The sequence below is a fragment of the Labrus bergylta genome, chromosome 14 (assembly GCF_963930695.1).
Source record: "Labrus bergylta chromosome 14, fLabBer1.1, whole genome shotgun sequence".
Lineage (NCBI taxonomy): Eukaryota > Metazoa > Chordata > Actinopteri > Labriformes > Labridae > Labrus > Labrus bergylta.
In genome coordinates this window covers 8,330,793-8,350,713 of record NC_089208.1, presented here as the reverse complement: position 1 = coordinate 8,350,713, position 19,921 = coordinate 8,330,793, and the positions used below count along the sequence as shown (strand labels likewise).

General features: G+C 41.8%; 1 protein-coding gene across 2 annotated transcripts in view; it reads left to right on the top strand.

Moving 5' to 3' along the window:
* Positions 1-19,921, top strand: part of abr (ABR activator of RhoGEF and GTPase) — a 138,682-nt gene that overhangs the window by 9,251 nt on the left and 109,510 nt on the right. Inside the window, exon 1 of one of the 2 annotated variants that reach the window (XM_020653785.3) lies at positions 13,357-13,708. The exons of the other annotated variant lie outside the window; for it this stretch is intronic. Coding sequence (XP_020509441.1) covers positions 13,648-13,708 — 61 coding nt within the window. The 5' untranslated portion in view covers positions 13,357-13,647. Of the gene's footprint in view, positions 1-13,356; positions 13,709-19,921 lie in introns of those variants that run through there. 2 annotated transcript variants of the gene reach the window in all.

The following is a 19,921-nucleotide window of genomic DNA, read 5'->3' as shown; positions in this document are numbered from 1 at the left end:
ATTCAAACAGCAACTGAATGAATAAACCACCTGTGTGCCCGGGATTGAAATGAGGTCAATAAATGTATCTCACTGTCGCTGGTTCTGTACATTAACCAAAATGAACAAAACACATGTTAGCCAACTGGCTAATCATGGAAGTGATGTAAAAGTTCAGTTCATTTGTAGTTAAAGTTACTTCCACACATATCTGTACAACAGGTTTCCAGTTTCCTTATTACAACTATGAGCTCTCTCTTCACAGGGATACACCTTATTCCAATCAGAGCACTGGATATTTAATTCAATACCAATACAGCTAACAGTTTAACTCCTTTTTTGTTTTGGACGTTGAGATAAGCTTCCTCTTACTGTAGTGTGAAATCCGAGAAATCACTGACTCACGTCTGATTGGCTGACTTCGGTTGCTGCCATGGAGACCCCAGCAGTGTGGTTTGTGTGGTAAGGAGCGTACGTGTCTGTGTGTGTTGCATTTGGGACCGAAGAGCCCTGCAGTCTTCTCTGACACACTGCCAGTGGGTGTGTGTCAGTGGGTGTGTTCAACTGCTTCCACTTTGACCGGAAGCCAGTCTTGATTATCAGATTGCCCCCCCCCCCCTTGAAATTCTTGTGGTTGATGGTTTTTAATACCTAAAGATTGTATGTAGGATTGAACCCCAATACTAAAATGCATAGATTAAAAAAAACTATTCAACTACAAAAGAACAAACTGTTTTCGAAATAGTAAAAACAGCCTTAGAATGCAGTGACATTTTTCTCTCTTTAATAGCAGTAACATTGGATATCAATTGTATTTCTTATTATTAACATTTTTAAATCACACGTTTTTTTTCCAAAAAGTCTCTTGTTTCATTAAAGCACTTTTTCACTGACCTTTATGACCGATCATTAAACTTAAACAAGGTTGTTGAAAAATGACACTTTTTTCCCCTATTATCTCACTTTTTTATAAAGGTGTTGATGTCTCCGCCCCTTAGCTGCCAAATGTAGCCAGTTAGCACACGTTAGCTAGCAACAACAATCCTGCACAGGATTCTGAATCCACAAAGGAGAAGCTGCTGTTGTTAATAAAGAAAACAAACTACTAGCACACTAAATGAAACCTTCTGAGCTTTGAATATTTTATATCAGTACAAGCCAACACATGCTCTCTACCTATAGCAAGCTAAAGGGCCTGATAATTACATAGCATCAACATCCATAGGCAGTGTTTTGTTGCGTTAGCTTGCTCCTGTTAGCCAGAGCCATCACAGAGAAATGTCTCTTTTGAGGGACAGTATTTGAATCTATGCACTGCAAAGATGAATCTGAATCAACACTGAGTAATAAGCCAACTCCCACAACCCCACCTAGCTTCTTTTTTTGTTTTTTTAAGATTTATTTTTTGGGCTTTTCTTGCCTTTTAATGCAGAGATAGGACAGTGGATAGAGTCGGAAACCAGGGAGAGAGAGCGGGGAATGACATGCGGAAAGGGGCCACGGGTGGAAGCGAACCCGGGCCTACCGCTCGAGACGAGAGTCTCAACACATGGGACGCGGCGCCCTAACCATTGCGCCACCAGCGCGCCCCAACCCCACCTAGCTTCTTAACTGTCTGAGTAGATCCTAAATATATAATGTATATGATTTTATTTTTTTGTCTATGTAAAGCATTTGTGCCTCATTTTTGTTGCATGAAAAGTGCTTAATAAATAAAGTCTGATTGATTGATTGATTGAATGACTAAATGCAGCCTAGCCAGGCTAATCATGTCTTGAGATGTTGGTCTACTATAGGTTGATTTATAGCAGCAGTTTTTACTTGATCCAGAATTTGAGATTGTTGTGACTCTGGCTTACAGATCTTACAGGCTAAATGTTGCTTGCTTAAAAAAGAAAGGACACGTAGTGACAACAGAAAAGTGACATTAAATAGAATTGACTTATGTTATAATAACATCAAGTCGGATGAAGGTCAATTTTATATTAGGTACATTTTTTGTGACACCCAAAAAATATGAATATTTGACTGATGCTTCAGTCATTCCTTAATGAAGGCATCATACAAACAGTACCAAGCTGAAGTCTGAAACATTATGCAGCACGTTAACAAGAGACGAGAGAGCTGGGTTATTACATGGTAATGAATGCTGTAACTAACAGTGAAGCTTTGAACTTGTCAATGCTTGTGTTTCTATGCCTGGACGAGTATCTAGATGCTCAGAATGTATTATTGAGAAACATTTAGGAAGTAGCATATTGGGTCTGTTACTTGTTATAGAAAGCAGCTGAATACCATTGTTGGGGATTTGGAGGTGTACTACAGTGGTCAACATCTGCTGACTCAGACGGGTAAGGACAGAGAACATTATGTGAACAACATTTGTTCAGCCGTTGATTTATATGATATGATTTCCTGAGTATATGGAGATGGATATTAGATGACCACAAGTTACTAATGCTTCAAGTAAGGGAACATCACATATTGCTCGAATGATAATTTCAGGAAGTGCTCTTTTCAAACACTGCAAAAAACTCAACCTACGGAGGAAGCAAATATTGCATGATTGCATTTTTTCCTCTTTTCTTGTTCCTGAATGTTGACATTGTCAGACGCCTCATTCAGGGCAGAGAGAAAGTGTTCTGGACTGTTAATATTGGTCCATCCCGTCTGTTTACGAGTCTTGGCTCAGGCTTAAAGCTTTAATAGCTTTACCAGCAGGAGATGTTCTCATGATGTGACTTTCTTTTCACCCCAAACACACTTTTATTCTCTCTCCCAGCTCTACAGGACATAGCTCTGTACCAGCCTTTGTCCCTCCTTCCCTTCTGTGCCATTCTCAAGAAAGTTTTTTTTTTTTTCTTGTTATAAGAGACATAATATCGGCCGATATTAACATATCAAGTGACTATCATAAGCTCATTTTATCACATATGAGCCGATACTAGATGTAATCACCAGTCAAAAAGCAATTAATTTGAGTATTATAGTATTAAATTAGCAGTTATATTTCTGGATGTCACAAGCAGAGCGTGCTGTATGGATTGCAACAAGCATTATCGCTCTCCAGAGTGTCAAGCAGTGATGCATGCACAGTTACTTTCCAGTTGAGTGACTATCTTGTTGTCTTCATTGTACTGTACATGGTTTCTACAAGTGTTTGATTAACTGCATTTGAGGGATCAAAACAATACATGTGTCTCTATACAGCTCAAAGATAGAACCGAGAAAGATATTAATTAATTGAAGTTTTTATTCCATATGAAGACGGTATGAATAGGAAAGGTTGGTTACTGGTTATCTGGAAGGAAAACAGAGTTTGAGTTTCAGGTCACATGAGCCCCTCATGTTGTATTAAGTGTCATTGTGTGGATGGATCCCATGTGGAAATACTAGCTACACTGAGCCTGCAGGTCGAGGGTTAAGAGTATAAACAAAGCATTATACTTAATTGAAAATCATCCCAGTTATTTGCACAGTGTTTTAGGTACTCCTTGTAAAACCAAACACTGTTTGTTGTTGTCTTTTTTATATCATGATTCATTTCTGTCCACAATGTCTGATTTGAAGCAATACAACACACTGCGCTTTTCCTGCAGGATTTGATTCAAGGCCACAGGAGAAGAAATGCGGAGTTATTGGAACCATACATTTATTTATATTCAAGTTTGAAAATGACAGATGTGGATGACAGGGCATATCTCATGCTTATGACCCAGGCTCACGTCCCTATAGTGCAGCTTTCACTCAGTTTTGCAGCGAGTCCCTCTCATGTGTCTCTGAGTGTGCCACAGGGAGGGTGTGTGAGCTGTGTTCTGTCCTGATGACACAGTGAACCTGAGTCTGGATGTGTGCCAAGTAGCTAACAAATCCCCTGCTCTGGTGTTTACCAAGGTGCAAAACTTTTATTTATGTATGTGCTTATGGAGCTTTTCATTACCACTAATACAGACAACTCAGTTGAATCTTTAGTTTCTAAAATTCCCTTTTTGACTTATTTGATTATTTAAGCATGAATAAAGAAAATTACACCAGCTAGATCAAAACTCTTGGTAAATCCACAAATCTTCAGATTTCACCCATGTCAGTATCACATGCTTTCAAACTAGAATTTCCTGATGTGTGACATAATAATGGCAGTGGGACCTCACCCTGACTGGAGGGGATTCTGTGGGTTTGTGCTGCGTTGTGAAGATGGAAACAGCAACCTCGTGTGGACAATTGTTAAAAGAAATTCAGGAATGTTTCTTTTTTTATGCCTTTTTTATTTAAACCAGGGGTTAGGTATTTATTTAACTAGGTTGGTCCCATTGAGATTAAGAACCTATTTTTCAAGGGAGACCTGGCCAAGACAGACAGCAGCAAAAACACAAAGTTATAGACAGAGACACAAATACAGAAGGATTGGCATTTAAAAATGTAAGTGCCAGTAAGATATTTTCACACAGCATGTTGAACGTGTTTCCCTTGTTAAGTCTTGTATACCACTTAACATTCTCCGTACATAGGTTAGAGAGAAACATGTCAGCAGAGCAGCAGGTCCAGTTCTCTGTCTGTGTCTTATCAGGGTGCATTCTGACACATTGTAGGTAATGAATATTTCGGCAGCGCTCAGGGATGATTACACAGTCACTAATAATAAACCTCTGATTTGGCTTTAGTACTTATCTTTTTTGCAAGCATTACAAAATGGGGATTTCTTTTGTAATAAAGGAGACCAGGAAGTTTCAAACAAATGTTCTAGTTAGGTGTATGATGGGAAATGTAAATGCTTTTTGCTGTTGTGGTTTGATTTTTGACCTTTTTTTCTTTTAATCTGTTTCTGGTGATTTTCTCAACTTTAGATACATTCAACCCTGAACTGTAGTACTTCTGAAAACGTGCTGTCATAAGTAGTAGATCAGCATAATGAGTCTTAATTGTGTTGTTTTTCTAAGTCTTCAGCCATTAAAAGTCTTTCTACAGAAACAACGCACTTGGTGATCTTTTGAATATATATTTTGATTTTCTGTGAAATACAAACAGCAAAGTCTTTGTTGTATCTCTGCAGGATGATATGTGGGACACATAGGTCAGTCCTAAAATCATCATCATGTTTTTCTGATAAAATTGGGTCTTGTATCTCAACTAATATAATCCCTTCCTATCATTCCCTTTCTAACTTTCCAACAATTTTGACCACTACACACATTGAAGATTTTCACTCACCCCCCCTTGTGCTGACAGAAACCAAACACTAGAGAGCACTAGTTCTTTATTTGGACATAGTTACTTCTGCTGCGCTCTCTGTTCACCTTCTTATTTAAGTGTGTCTTTGTGCTTGTGTATTTGTTGTGTATTTGTCTTTGTAACCTCATGGTGGCTCTGCGTTTTTTTTTGGCAGGCACTTGAGGTAATAAGTTCCATCAGAAATCAATTAGTTGGCTGGAAACACACACATGGCTTTGTGTTTATTTACAAACATGAACAAATACATGCAGCTGCGCTCAGGCACACTTACACTAATTTCCTATGAGGCAGTCTTAGTTGTCCTCCTGGCTGGTTTTCAAAATGCAAGACAAGCTGAAAGAAGAAAATACTCAACTTGTCTGCATACGAGAAACAAAAACTAATGATGAGTAAAAAAAATGGTGAGGCGTGTGCGTGCGTGCGTGCGTGCGTGCGTTTGTGCATGCGTGCGTGCGTGCGTGCGTGCGCGTGTGTGTTTATGTCGATGGGTGTTGGAGGGGCAGTTCTGCTTATCTGGTGTCTGTCCAATCACAGCATGATTCAGATGATTTTCACATTGACCTCAATAGATCAAAGTGGATTCAGCTGGCATAGGATGAATACTCTCTCTCTCTCTCTCTCTCTCTCTCTCTCTCTCTCTCATTCATAAGCACGCACACTCGCATGCAAACACACACACACACACACACACACACACACACACACACACACACACACACACACACACACACACACACACACACAGTCAGTCCAGGATCTCTTTGTCCCCTGTTCTGTCTTCCTCCTTGACACAAACAGGCAGAGGATTGTATTTAAGGAAGCTCTATCTTATCATAAATCAGCGGCTGGTTTAATATAGAAGCAGCAGACAGACACACACAGATATGAGGCGGTGGTCTCCTAGACAGGATCGTTCCACATAATTGGATGCTGAAGGAGTTACGGTGGTGGTGGGAGGGGGGGCAGGGCAAATGAGGTGAGAGGAGAAAGGAGCTCTCACCTGCCAGAGCACACACACACACACACACACACACACACACACACACACACACACACACACACACACACACACACAGTATGCTTTTGACAGTCACACAGGACCACTTGAGAGTGACAGCGTTGGGAGGGGGACGCCGACACAAACACTTAAAGGAAACTTGGTGTTCATGTGTTACTTTTAATGACAGCTGTCCTTTTCTATTGGAAAGGTATCCTTAAATGACTTCTTTCCCTGATTTCCAACTCTATCCACTATCCTATCTCTACAATAAAGGCACAAAAAGCCCAAAAGTAAATCTTTCAAGGGGGGCGTGTCTGCATATAGCAGACCCCCGGTAAATCACTACGATGGACTGCTGGTATTGACCAAGTTTTGTTCACATTATCTGAAGGCCAAACATATTGATTGACACACAGAAAGAAGTGTGGAAAATTAAACATCAGTCCATTGACACAAGTGAAACTGAAATGTAAGAAAATGGGACACACTATTGCAATGATGTAAGACTTTTTATGGAAACAAATCACAAACAGAAAACCTAACTGAGGGTGCAGCTGAGATTGGTGCGGTCTTGTTCCCCTGTATTTATCCATCTTCATTTTAATATGTCTAATGGATACAAAGTTGACTGAATTTTAAGAAGGCTATAAAGTTACCGGTAACTGTTAAATAGGGGTGGGAATTGCAGGGTTACTTATTAGATAGTAAGATAAGAAACTATACCAGACTTGATACAAGGCCCACAATGACTATTATATCACGATACCGCGGTTCAGTGATGATTAATATTACAAGATAATCATACAAAGATAAATCATGATATCTGACCAACAGAAGAATACAAAGTGACGTAACATGACACAGTTTAGGATGAATATTCACTGCAGTTTGGTGTCACTTTCACCTCTTATCATCTCTTAACTTTGTTCCACCGCTGTCCAACGTTATGCTCTCCTTCTTCTGCTTTTCCCGCTGTCAGTTTCTTCTTTGGCCAATTAACTTCTGTTTACGTTAGTCTGGTTCATGTAATAACCACCGTGAGGATTCATGAAGTGGTGAAGGTGCGAGTCAAAGTGTTTGGTACGCCTTTTAAAAAAATGTAAATATGGTTATTCGGCACCAGCACACGACTCAGGACAATGATATGTCTGTATCAATACTTTGTCCCACTGAATGAATGAATGAGTTTTTCACACCGTCTGAAACAAAGCAGAAAAACTGTGGGGATTATAACAAACACAGAGGATAGAAAAATGACTTCATTGTTCGGTTTATTTAAAAGCAAAACCCACAGGGATTTTCACACCATGTCCCAGAAGAAGAAAGAAAACTCGAAGGCAATCACAAACAATAAAAAAGGAATGCCCCAGATGATTTCAGGCATTCCCCCCTTTTAACAAGCAGACGTTCATCACAAGTGCACTCCGGTCTTTTTAATAATGCATAGTCATCACTCGTCCCGACTGCCATCTCCCCCAACCCCCAAAACAAAGGGAGGAGTCTGAAAAACACAAAGCGAGAGAATATCACCATCCGTCTCCAAATTGTGTTCAACCATCACAGAATTCCAAAAGAATGGACTTTTTTTTTATTGCATTGTTGTCTGTACTTTTTACAACATCACCATCGTCTTGGATGTGTTGCTGCATGCTGACGTTAGCATTTAGCTCGACGCATGAGGTGTTTTCTGTTATTTCTGTCTTCAAAATGACTTATAAAGTCTTTTAAAAGAAAAACAATTATATTTTTTCCCTCCGAATATTAACCTGTGACATTAAATACAGTCATTTGAAATGTGTCCTTTTAGAGTTTTTATTATATCCTCTCTCTCTCTGCCTGGACTAATTTCATCTAACCTAAATCATTTGTATTTCTTTGAACTCTGTTTCGCTCCAGCGCTTCATCAAGCCTTCTGAAACCACTCATATGGAAACACAGCTGTCCGTCTGTGTGTGTGTGTGTGTGTGCGTGTGTGCGCAGACCCACTTCTCATTCACTGTACACACACACTCACACACAAGTACTTGTAAAAACACTGGAAGTTGGGGGAGTGGATGTTTGTTTCAAAAGCAGGTTGGTAAAAAGGGCAGACGTGTCTTTTGACAATTAACCAATGGGCTTGCACCAGAAACACACTTGGGGGCGGCTGTGGCTCAGTTGATATAGTAGTCGTCTCTCGGACATGTTGCTGCAGGAGCTGGGGATCGACCCCAGATCCTGCAGCAACATGTCCGACGTGTCCTTGGGCAAGATACAGAATTGCACCGGCTGCTTCGTTGGCGGCGTGTGAATGGGATTAGTTACTTCTGATGGTCTCACTTCATAGCAACTCCTGCCATCAGTGTGTGAATGGGTATGAATGCGGTGTAAAAGCGCTTTAGGTAGTCAGAATACTAGAAAAGCGCTATACAAGCTCAAGTCCCCCCCCCCCCCCCCCCTCTCTGTGGTCCCTCAGAGTGGAGTGTGGTAGTGACTGGAAAATTAGTACAATCAACAGACCACCTACCACCACCCCAATTACCCCGAGGGTGGAAATGTTGGGGGAGATGGGTAGATGTGGCTGGGTCAGGAGTATCTGGGTAGAACAGAGGGGCTGGAGGGGTGGGCGCATGGTGGGTGGCACTTTGATTGGCTGGTGGGACTATAGGCTGCCTAATTACACACACACACACACACACACACACACACACACACACACACACACACACACACACACACACACACACACACACACACACACACACACACACACACTGGACTAAAGGGTTGTCACAACACCAGAATCTTAAACTTCAATATTATCCTAAAAAAATCAAAACATGGAAACCCCTTTAGATACCGAAGGGGCTTCAAATATTGGGTCATTTTTTTGCTTTTGATGAACAAAAATTTCAAGCGTACTCTTGCACACTGTTGAAATTGCACACGTATGCGACATTCAGGTACCTGAACATTGCTAACACACTCATGCAATTAAATCAGTATTTTCTGTCTCCTGAAGGCAGCTTTTGGATGAGTGAGACTTGGGGTTTTTTTCCCCGCTTCGGCACTTTTTAAATTACTGATCATTGACATAAAAGAGATCATTTTAAAAGACGAATCGAAAAGTAGTGAAGAACCGAACATTTTGACAAATGCACTGGTGATGGCCTCCATCTTCCTCCATACTGTGCGAAAGGAAATCTTCATTTCTTGTAAAGCAGAGTTGAATCCCAGCAACCAATTTTTTTTTTTTTTTTTTTTACAAAACAAAGTTTGTTTTGCTTTAACTGTGCGAGTAAATCATTTCCAACCATATCTGATCCATAATGTGTACATAATGTGTTTTAAAATATATTCTGTATTCACTACTGCAGACACTGTGATGCTTTTCTCTATCTTTTTTTATTCTATTTTAAGATGAAGGCTTATAAATGCTTTCAAAATAAATCTTAATAAATTGTTTTTTCAGTAGAAGCAGTGTAGTAGATTATGTGTTTCCTTTGAGAGACCTCTAATCTGACTTTTGAACCTAAAGAGGCCTTTGGGCATCATGCAGATCAGTGTGTTGCGATCAGTGGGATGACATGCATGATCAAAAGCAACGATTGATTTTTGCCTTTTTTGTGTTTTGTGTTGTAGTCTGAGTTTCTGGCTCTTCTGGGTAAAGCCGGTTGTATTGTCCTATTGATTTTGATTTGTGTAACCTACATTGGATAGACGCATGGACTATGGAATCTGATTTTAGGCTCCAACTTACTTGAAGCTGATCAAACATAATGCAGCTTCCCTGCTCAGCAAAAAAGAGACAAGAAAAAACAACGTCTATTCACTCAGAGGCATTTAAAATAATAATTACCTGAAGTCTAGATCCTATCCTTTCATTCTCGGCTTGGCCTTTATCCCAACACACACACACACACACACACACACACACACACACACACACACACACACACACACACACACACACACACACACACACACTCAGTAGACGACTGTTGCCGAATGTTGACCTTTACGGAGAATGAAGCCATCACTGATGTGTCTAGCTTTGTTGTTATGATACAAAGAGCCAGACTGGCCAACCCCCCCCCCCCCCCCCCCCCCCCCCCCGTTAACATCTGCAACCAGAAGGATATTCAGCTGCTCTTACCTGTGTGTTTGTGTGTGTGTCATAGGTTCATAGGTTACACAGAGACAGTTGGTTATGGCCCTTCTTAACTATAAACCTATTAATATTTGATACATGTACATTTGTGATGCTCCAGAAAGACCAACATGCTGCTTGTTGTGTTTTTGCATATAGGGCACATATATGGCACACACGTGTATATATGTGTGTGTGTGTGTCCTAAGGCATGGCATGTGTGTGTTTTCTTTGTTTGCCTCCGCTCTGCCCCTTGAATGATGAGACATTTAGGAGGGGAGCTGGGCATCAAACCCTGAAAGTCAGGTACATGAACAAGTACACAGAAGTGCACACATTGGAACAGCAATAGCAGTGTGTGTTTGTGCATGTGTGTGTTTGTTTGTGTGTGGAGTGATAAGAGTCGGCAATACCATATTGTCCCAGATTGAAGACAAAGGATTTGTGATTCTGTACAGTAGAGAAATCTATCTTTGATGAAGTGCCTGCTTCTGTCTGCTGCCTTTCCCTTTACATTAACCCGTGTGTGTGTGTGTGTGTGTGTGTGTGTGTGTGTGTGTGTGTGTGTGTGTGTGTGTGTGTGTGTGTGTGTGTGTGTGTGTGTGTGTGTGTGTGTGTGTGTGTGTGTGTGTGTGTGTGTGTGTGTGTGTGTGTGTGTGTGTGTGTGTGTGTGTGTGCCCTCAAAACCTTGACTTTGTGAATGTTTTAGTCATGCCAGTGTGATTTCCCTCCTTCGTAATGATACATTTATATTCATTATTAATGCAGACATACATTAAGACACACATGCATGCATTACATGCCTTGACACACACATACACACACACACACACATTCACACACGCACATACACAAATATGACCCCCGGCTAGACGAGCTCTGGGGGTGCCCTGCTGTTGTGTGTGTGTGTGTGTGTGTGTGTGTGTGTGTGTGTGTGTGTGTGTGTGTGTGTGTGTGTGTGTGTGTGTGTGTGTGTGTGTGTGTGTGTGTGTGTGTGTGTGTGTGTGTGTGTGTGTGTGTGTGTGTGTGTGTGTGCGTGTGCGTGTGCGTGTGCGTGTGCGTGTGCGCGTGCGCGTGCGCGTGTGTGCGTGTGTGCGTGTGTGCGTGTGTGAGTGTTTCCTCCAGCTGGCACATAAGCACTCTGTAGCCAGACAAAGAGTGATGCTTGGGGCCCGGTGCTCCGCATGTGGAGGGTGGTGGTGGTGGTAGAGCAGAGATTGGGGGGGGGGGGGGGTGGAGGTGGGGGGTTCCTTCTCCTGTCAGCCTTTGTGCCCTAATTGAAGTTTTTCTGCCTCTCAGTCCTCCCATCTTTCCTCCCCCATGCTGGTTAGAGGGGGCTGGAGGGAAGGGGGGAGGTGGAGGACCTGACAGGGGTTTGAGGGGAGGGTTTCATATCAGGCTTTGTGGCTGCTGGCGTGATGCTCGTATCTCATTTTTCTAACAATGTGGCACAATTGTTCATAAACACGCTGATAAAGAGAGAGGGCGACGAGAGGTGATGCTGCCAGCTCTGTCTCCGGTAACAGGACGCAACAGGAGAGCTAATGTGCTAAATGAGCTAATGGGCCCATTAGACGGAGATTAAAATTAAAATTGTCTTTGAAACAATCTTTATTTATTCATTGAAATTTATTTTTGCTATTGCAGTTTAAACCTTACTACAAACCATTTTTTCAGCTTGTTTTTAGTATTATAAAATAGGGTACAATTTAACAACTAATTTCCAGGAGAGAAGATCTGCTACACAGCTCTCCAATGTTGTTTTCCATTTCACCAGCATATTTTTTAGTATTGTGGCAGCTGATATACCAGCACACACACTCCTACACTCCTGCTCATGTCCGTGTCCCTTTCATGTCCTTCCAACGTGTGTGTGTGTGTGTGTGTGTGTGTGTAGATGAGGGGGGCATAGCAAGTGGCCACAGGAACAGAAGACAGGACATCTGAACCCACCAGACTAGATGAATGACACGCTCTGTTCAAAACCACAGAAGCTCCTAGTCCTTGTGTGTGGCAGCCAAGAAGCAGTGATCATGTGCTGATTTATTATGGTGTGTACTTCACACAGCAGAAGTCCCCCCCCCCCCCCCCCCCTCAAACAACACACAAAGATATGAAACAGTTGACCCCCAAATGTCCTTGTGGGCAAGTTCCACCTTACCTTTGTACATGTTGACTATATTGTGGAAATCAGGAGAAGTATGCCTGAGTGTGATTGTATTCTTATGGTGCCTAATGTCAGTTTTATGAGTGAGAACAGAACACTATCAGTCACTGAAACATTTAATTTTGTAACAGTTTTTTTTACCTGAAACGGTGTGAAAGACGACTTGATGATGTTTTTCTAAAGAATCTGGAAAATGTTGTGAAAGTGCATTTGCTTCCAGTTCATTACTTTTTCTCTATTTGGATGTGTTTGCTATGTGTATGCCTTAATAAGTGTGTATGCCTTTTTTTTTACTGTTTATGATATCAGCATGTAATAGTTGTACTTGACTGTTATTTTTTTTTTAATGCCTCATTCTTGGTTAGTTTTACTTTTCGTACCATATTGTGGAGCTTTACAAGTTTGCCTTGTCATTTAAGAAAAAGCGAATCGAAAGTAAGAACGGCGGTGAAATGAGACAACGATGAAACCTTTGAGTTGAAAGCTGGGTTATTTAAGGATAAAGCACTTTCTGTTGCACTCTGCAAGGGAACAAAGAGGCTTTCACACACAGCACAGGGAGTGAAAGTCATTTTTGAATTGGAGTTGAGTTTAAAGCGGGTATAGAGCCACAAGAAGATTATGCTTGTGGTTTTGTTTTTTTTACATTTGACATAAGCCTGGTTGGTACACAGTTATAATGCATCGCTTTGCAAATTCCTGCCTCTGCTTGAAGAGAGAGAGCGAGGGAGAGAGAGAGAGAGAGAGAGGCTGATGAGCCATTCGCGCAGAAGAGAGAGGAGGGGTGGATGAGAGTGAGCGAGCGAGCCAAAGAGAGAGAGAGAGAGAGGGAGTGCTTCTCCCTTCCCCTAGCAACGGTCGGCGGTGGTCGTCTCCAGCCTGTTGTTTTCTCTCCCTCTCAAACACACACACACACGCAGTACTCACACTCCTGCCGCTGCCGTTTGTTTGCTCGTCTGCCTGTTGGACCCCCGGGTGTCTTTAGGCTTTTTTTTTTCTCCTAAATGATTCTTACCGCTTCCTCCTGGGAGATGAAGGCTGTTTTTCGAGGATAAGGAACAGGAAAGAGGCAACCGCGATAAGCAGCAAAAAAAACAGGGACAGAAATCAGAAAGAAGTGAGTGAGACCGACAGAAAAGGAGGATGGAGCCCCTCAGCGCTCGTGGTCTTCCCCGGCTCTCCTGGATCGACACCCTGTACAGCAGTATGTATCCCTCCATCCATCCTTTTATTTACTCTCCTGCACACATCGCTTCCCCATTTACCTCTTGCCATTTTTATCCAGCACCCCCTCCTTCCTTCTCCATCTCATGCTCTGCCTGTTTGCGTTCCAAGCGGAGCTACATGCCCACAGAGAACACTTTGCATTTTCCTCCGGACTTCCAATTAGTGTGCATCACTGTGGCTGTCCATAACAAGACGGTCAAAGCCCCCCCTCCCCTCTTTCGCTTCCCTTCCCCTTTAATGGAAACAACTCAAGTCTGCTGTTATTGAGCTTTTTTTTTTATAGTAGCTGAAAGGCACAGAGGAAAGCCCAGAGAAATGTACAGTGGGAGAGTATGAGTCATTCCTACAACCTGGAGGTAGAACTTTATGTTCCAACCTATCGAGGACACAAGCTGTCTGATGTTGAATTTTTAATCCGCTCTTTATTGTGGTCTTCAAACTGCGCTGGTGACTCAGTTTGACATGTCTCACTGTACACCGGGTCACTCGGGTGGGTGTCAGGGCAGTGCTTTCAGGTTACCGTGAGCAACATCAACACATTGGAAATAATTCCTTCTGATCTCCATACTTGACTTGACTGGATCTTTTCTGTCATATATAAAAATACAACTTTTTTTTTTACAACATGAATATTTTAAAAGGGATGATTTGCACAACAGACTATAAACAATTGTTTTTCATGCTTTAATGCAGAGAGCAACGAGTGTGTAACACTTTTCAGTGATTACACACATCCCATCAGTCAAGGTGATTCCTTGTTTTCATGCTCTGTTCTGATGTACATGTTCCTTTATGTGTTCATGTGTGTGGGTTTGGAGTTTTAAGCACATGACACAGCCTCTTGGGATTAGCTCTGCTGTGTCACCATTGTCACCGTGCCTCAATCTGAAGAGAGGATTGGATTGGAGTGAATGGAGAGCGGGAGAAGGCAGGAGGTTGGCGTTTGGGATTTTAGTCAAACGCCACGCAGAAAGAGGAAAATACAGTGGTGTTGTCAGAGGTGCTCTACAGTGAGGTGCGGGGACTGACACTGAAGGGACTTAACATTAGAGAGTCATGTTATTACATGACAGTGTAATCATTGGTCTATGTATTGGAGGATTTGCTTCTTGTGGATAATTAATTCAGTGCATGTTTTTTTTCCCATTATTATGTCTGTAACAGGGTTCTATAGCGGTCATGCTTTTGAGGAATGAGGTGTGAAAAAGAATAATTGTAAGACAAACACGGTGTGACAACCAGGCTGTCAATATTCCTCTGCAAGTCGTACGATGTTGATACACTGCTTTGCTTTGAAAAAAGACTTGCAAAGGAATAGTTTGACTAGTGAGGGAACATGCTTATTTGATTTTTGCAAAGATAAGTACTGCTACAATGTCTGTGTGCTAAATATGAAAGAAACTATAGGCAGGATTTAGCCTTAGCTTAGCTTAAGCTGCCACATCTTTGAAAGCTTTCCAATCAACACAACGTATTTGTTTGATTTAATGTAATTCAGTGTAGAAAACAGCACCTTGGGATTGTTTTTTTACGCAATGTGTTGACTTTCAGGCTTACTATCACACCGTGCACTCCGCCTCCGCCTCCGCCTCCGCCTCCACTATCACTAACACAACACTTTAAAGATACCTCAAAAACAAACATTTTCTCTTATATACAGTCCTTCTTCTGTGTGATTCTGTGTGCAAGGTGGGCTGCCTTTGTTAGACTGGGGAATACAATGTATGATTGTATCAAATTTGTGATTAGACTGTCAGGTCACACCACTGCTCACGATGTATGTGCTCACACGACAGTCTGATCGTGAAGCCCTCTTAACGACCTGAGCGCTCACACTGTACGTGTTAAATCAGGACCGTGCATTGTCAACTAAGTTTCTTTTGAAAACTCCCACAGACGGGAGTTGGAGTCAGATCTATGTGTCTCTCATTTATCTCTTTCTTACATGAACAAACACTCGACATCGCCAACAAACACGAGCTTGCATGCAATCATAACAAATACTCCCAGTCAGCTGGAGGTCCACTGGTATTTCTTTAATATGTGGCATTGAATCATCCACTTTTCACAAATAGATCAATGTGAGTGTATACTCAGGAGGGGAAGGGCTGTATACTCAGTCTGTGTACTATTTTAATGTTGCTATTTTGGATCTGGCTATGCTGTGAAGTGTGAACACAGACTGACTACATCACACTTTTTACGCCTAATGTGCTTCAACACGTTTGAATTTCTACGAGAGGCTGGATGGGTACGATAGGAGACGGACTATAAACATTACAACTGGCTTCACTGTGAGCTCTTGTGAAGGGAAAGGGCATGATGCCTTTTAAGCACCTGTCATTTCAGCATCCCACTTCCTTTCTCCTGTACTTGTGAGCCTGTGTGTGTGTGTGTGTGTGTGTGTGTACCTCAGTGTGTGTGTATTGTACGCGTAACTTTGTGCGCCAGGGCTGCTGAACTGACCTCTTTTCTCCACTCAGGGGAATAAAAAAAAAATACACTTCCACTTTTGTGAGCTTTTTCAAGCACCACAGCTAGGCTCACTCCCTCAGTTCTATACACTGACCCTGAAACAACCCATCCACTGGTTCACAGGCTGCAACACGGCAGCACAATGCTCACAAGAGTTTAATGCCCTGGGTTTTACCAAACATGAGGCTGTAATTGCATCCTTTTTCTCTGCAGCCACTGGATCTGTGTTAAGGGCTTATTGGTAAGCGGTGACCACACGTCCTTAACTGGCTGAGTAAAGTGGGAGTGGATGCTCAAAGCCACAGCTGCCTCGCTCCCACGAGAGGCTGAAGTCACTCTGTTTGTCCACATCTGATCGAGGCAACATTTCCTCCGGCTTTTCTACTCCTCACTCCCCGAACAAAATCACCGGCTCAGACCTCTCATCAGTCATCCTCCGCCCCATTTGTCCAGTCAGCAGCATAAGTGGTAGACTCCCAGGCGGCTATTAGCGTTTGTGTGCCTGTGTGTTGTGTGTGTGTTACAAGTGCTTTAACACAATCCTCTCATTTTACCTCTCATTTCTGGCCTCTTTTTTTTGTCTCCCCTCTTGTCTTGATCTAGCATGTTTTTTTTTTTTTTTTTTCCCCCAGAGTGTTTCTCACACATACACAAAATGTTTATCAGTTTTTTCTATTATGTTATGCAGCAGGGTGAAAGGTTTTTCTCAGCCATGATCTGATTTGAAAAGCATTTCCGTGGTGCCACTGTCTTCATTGTCTGTCTGTAACTAGTTCAGAGGTTTTACCTTGTTCAATTTTTCATATCTATGTTGCTGTGGTTTTTTTTTTTGTCGTCGCTTTTAGCGTTTGTGTTTTTAGGTTTGCTTGTGTATCTCGCTGATGATAATCTGTTCATTTGTGTTGCGCCTACTTTGACCTTAATTTAGACTGATAGATTATATGGACATGTTGGGCCTGGATTTGTCTTTTTAGACTACAAGGTGGGGAAAAAAAACAGTTCTAATGATGCCGTATCAGCCCTGTGTCCCAGTAGCTTTGTCAAATGTGATCCTCGAAACCACTGACCTGAGACTCTTTGTTACACAACTTTTATTCAGGGCAAATGGACTGTGTGGATGCTTAGAATACATGGGGGGAAAAGATCAAGAGGAAGGCGGGGATAATTAACAGAACAGTCAAAAAAAATAAAAAAATAATTTAGTCTGTTCTAGAGATGTTCTGTTACCATTTTTCTCTATCCGATATCCACATTTGAGTTTTCACAGATACCAGTAAAAAGAAAAATATATACCTAGACACAAACTTGAACAATAAAGCTACTTATATTTTGTCTTTAGAACAGTTTAATTATCTTAACCGTTAATTTAAAAGAAAAAGAATAGCCTTAAAGTATGTGATTGGAAACAAGGAAGTGCTCACTGAAAGTAAAGAGTAACATTACACTTCTCTGTAACCATGGCACAGCATACTGTACAGGCATCTTCAGCTGAACACAAACAATTCCTAAAATCACCTACAGCGGCATTTAAGTGTTTTTCTTCTTTTCAATGACACAGGAAATCTTTAAACCGTCAAAGGAATATTGACTGCTAAACTATCATTTCAGTGCCGAACCTTCAGTGCTGTCGCCACATCTGCATCCAGTCAGTCTGCGCTGTAACCTTCAGAGAATTAGCCAGACTCGTCTCTGGCTTGCTTCAGAGCCATGTGATGCTAAAGCTACTTCAAAGGATGGCTGGATTATGTAAGAGACAGAATATAGGCATTTTGGCAGAGCCGAGTTGGCACATGCACATGTCAAAACGATTTTCCCTAATCCCAGTCACAGTGAGGAGGACTCGGATATGTGTGCAGCTCTGAGGGAGCTTTAAAATAAAAATCTTTATTCATTTCTGTACATCCTGTTTGTGTCTTGCAGAGCACTTGAGTTCAGTCAAAAAGATGACAGCATCAGCCACACAGGGCATTAACCAGTTTGTAAAGAGTTAATATGTACTTTAAAATCTGTGCCCTCTAATTTAAAGTCAAATCTGTGAAACCGAGTCGATCATGTTTGGGGCTGATGACATAGAACCATGCAGTGTTTACCATGGCTTAATCCTGAAATGTGTGAACCTTTTAATCCAGGGGAACAAACACATAGCTCTTATTGTTTTATCAGGGTGAAAATCCCAAGCAAAATATCAGTAGCAAGTAAACACCTGGTTCTGCGGTGCATGTTCAAGTTTGAGTGATTTAAATCCCTTTTCAATAGAGACACCAATTCATTGTTTTTATCCCACGTCCCTGCCTGTCACTGTAGATACTTCTGGCAGTTTGACGTTTTGTAAATTTGGTGTTTTAACTATTGACAACTTAATTAAATGTGACTCCTGTATCCAGAACCAAATCACACAATGGAAATGACACAGATGCTGACAGTTTTCAGTGAGCACATTTCGCCTGTGGCTCAGTTTAGAGTTGGCTGTCTCTCAACCAGAAGGTCGGGGGGTTCGATCCCCAGATTCTACAGCAACATATCTGATTTGTCTTTGGGCAAGACACCTAACCCCAAATTACTCCCACTGCTTCGTAGGCAGCATATGAATGTGTATGAAAGAGATGAGTTACTTCTGATGGTCTCACTACATCGCAACCTCTGCCTTCAGTGTGTGAATGGATGTAAATGAATAGGTGTGACATGCGGTGTAAAAGCGCTTTGAGTCGTCAGGAGACTAGAAAAAGTGCTATATAAAGTCCATTTACCACTCAGTCATGTGTTTCTCTGGCTGTCAAACCTTTGTTGTGGTTCCCCTCTTCATCTGTTGATAAATGGAGCCAGCTCCAGTGCTACTGGCTCACTTCAGCCCAGCCCCGGTTCTGTCTCTGAGTGTTTAATGTTAGTTGTTACTTGGCTGTCGCGAGGGCTGCTTCAGCAAAGGGAGGCACACAGCAAAGTGATTCTGGAGAGCTTCCCAGCAGAGTGTTATAGGGGAGTTTAATACAACAAGGGATGTCTCATTTATCACACTCTGAGAAATCTGTTTTGTCCAAAACACCCATCTCTCTCTCTCTCTCTCTCTCTCTCTCTCTCTGTTTAAGCGGCCATCGGCTCCACATGAGCAGATCAATGGGATCTTGAGGTGTTTCCAAACATCTAATTTGTGGTTTCACGGCAGAGAACAACCCAAACAAATCCAAAGGGTCCATAAGCCTCTGGGCCACTGTGAAGACGCCACATTTCTTTTTAGCTGGGATCAGTTCAGAAAATGTGCAAGGATGAGCCAATCCAATACTGATTGATGATATTCATTTCTTATTGACTTGGATGTAGCTAGATTTGGTATGTGTTGCAATAAGAATGATCCTTTTTGATTCAGTTGCATGTTTACATCTACATACACGTATGTCAGTACTTTGTCATAAAGCATCAGGCAACCTTTTAGGAAAGTAGGGGATTCATTTCTCAGCATGGAGGGACATACAGTTTTAAGTTGTTATTGTATTAACATCGACAAGTTCTACAGCTGCCCACAATATCCTCCAAAAGTTACATTTTGTTTCATAAAATTTGGTAAAACAATTGTTTACCGGAAAGGACGATGCATTTCCTGTATTGATGGAAACATCTGTATTAGACTGTTTCTAAATATTATCAGACCTCTGAAGCCCAGGAATCATATAGACTAGAGGTGATTGATTGAAAGTTTGAGTCAGTGATCAACTGTTCAATA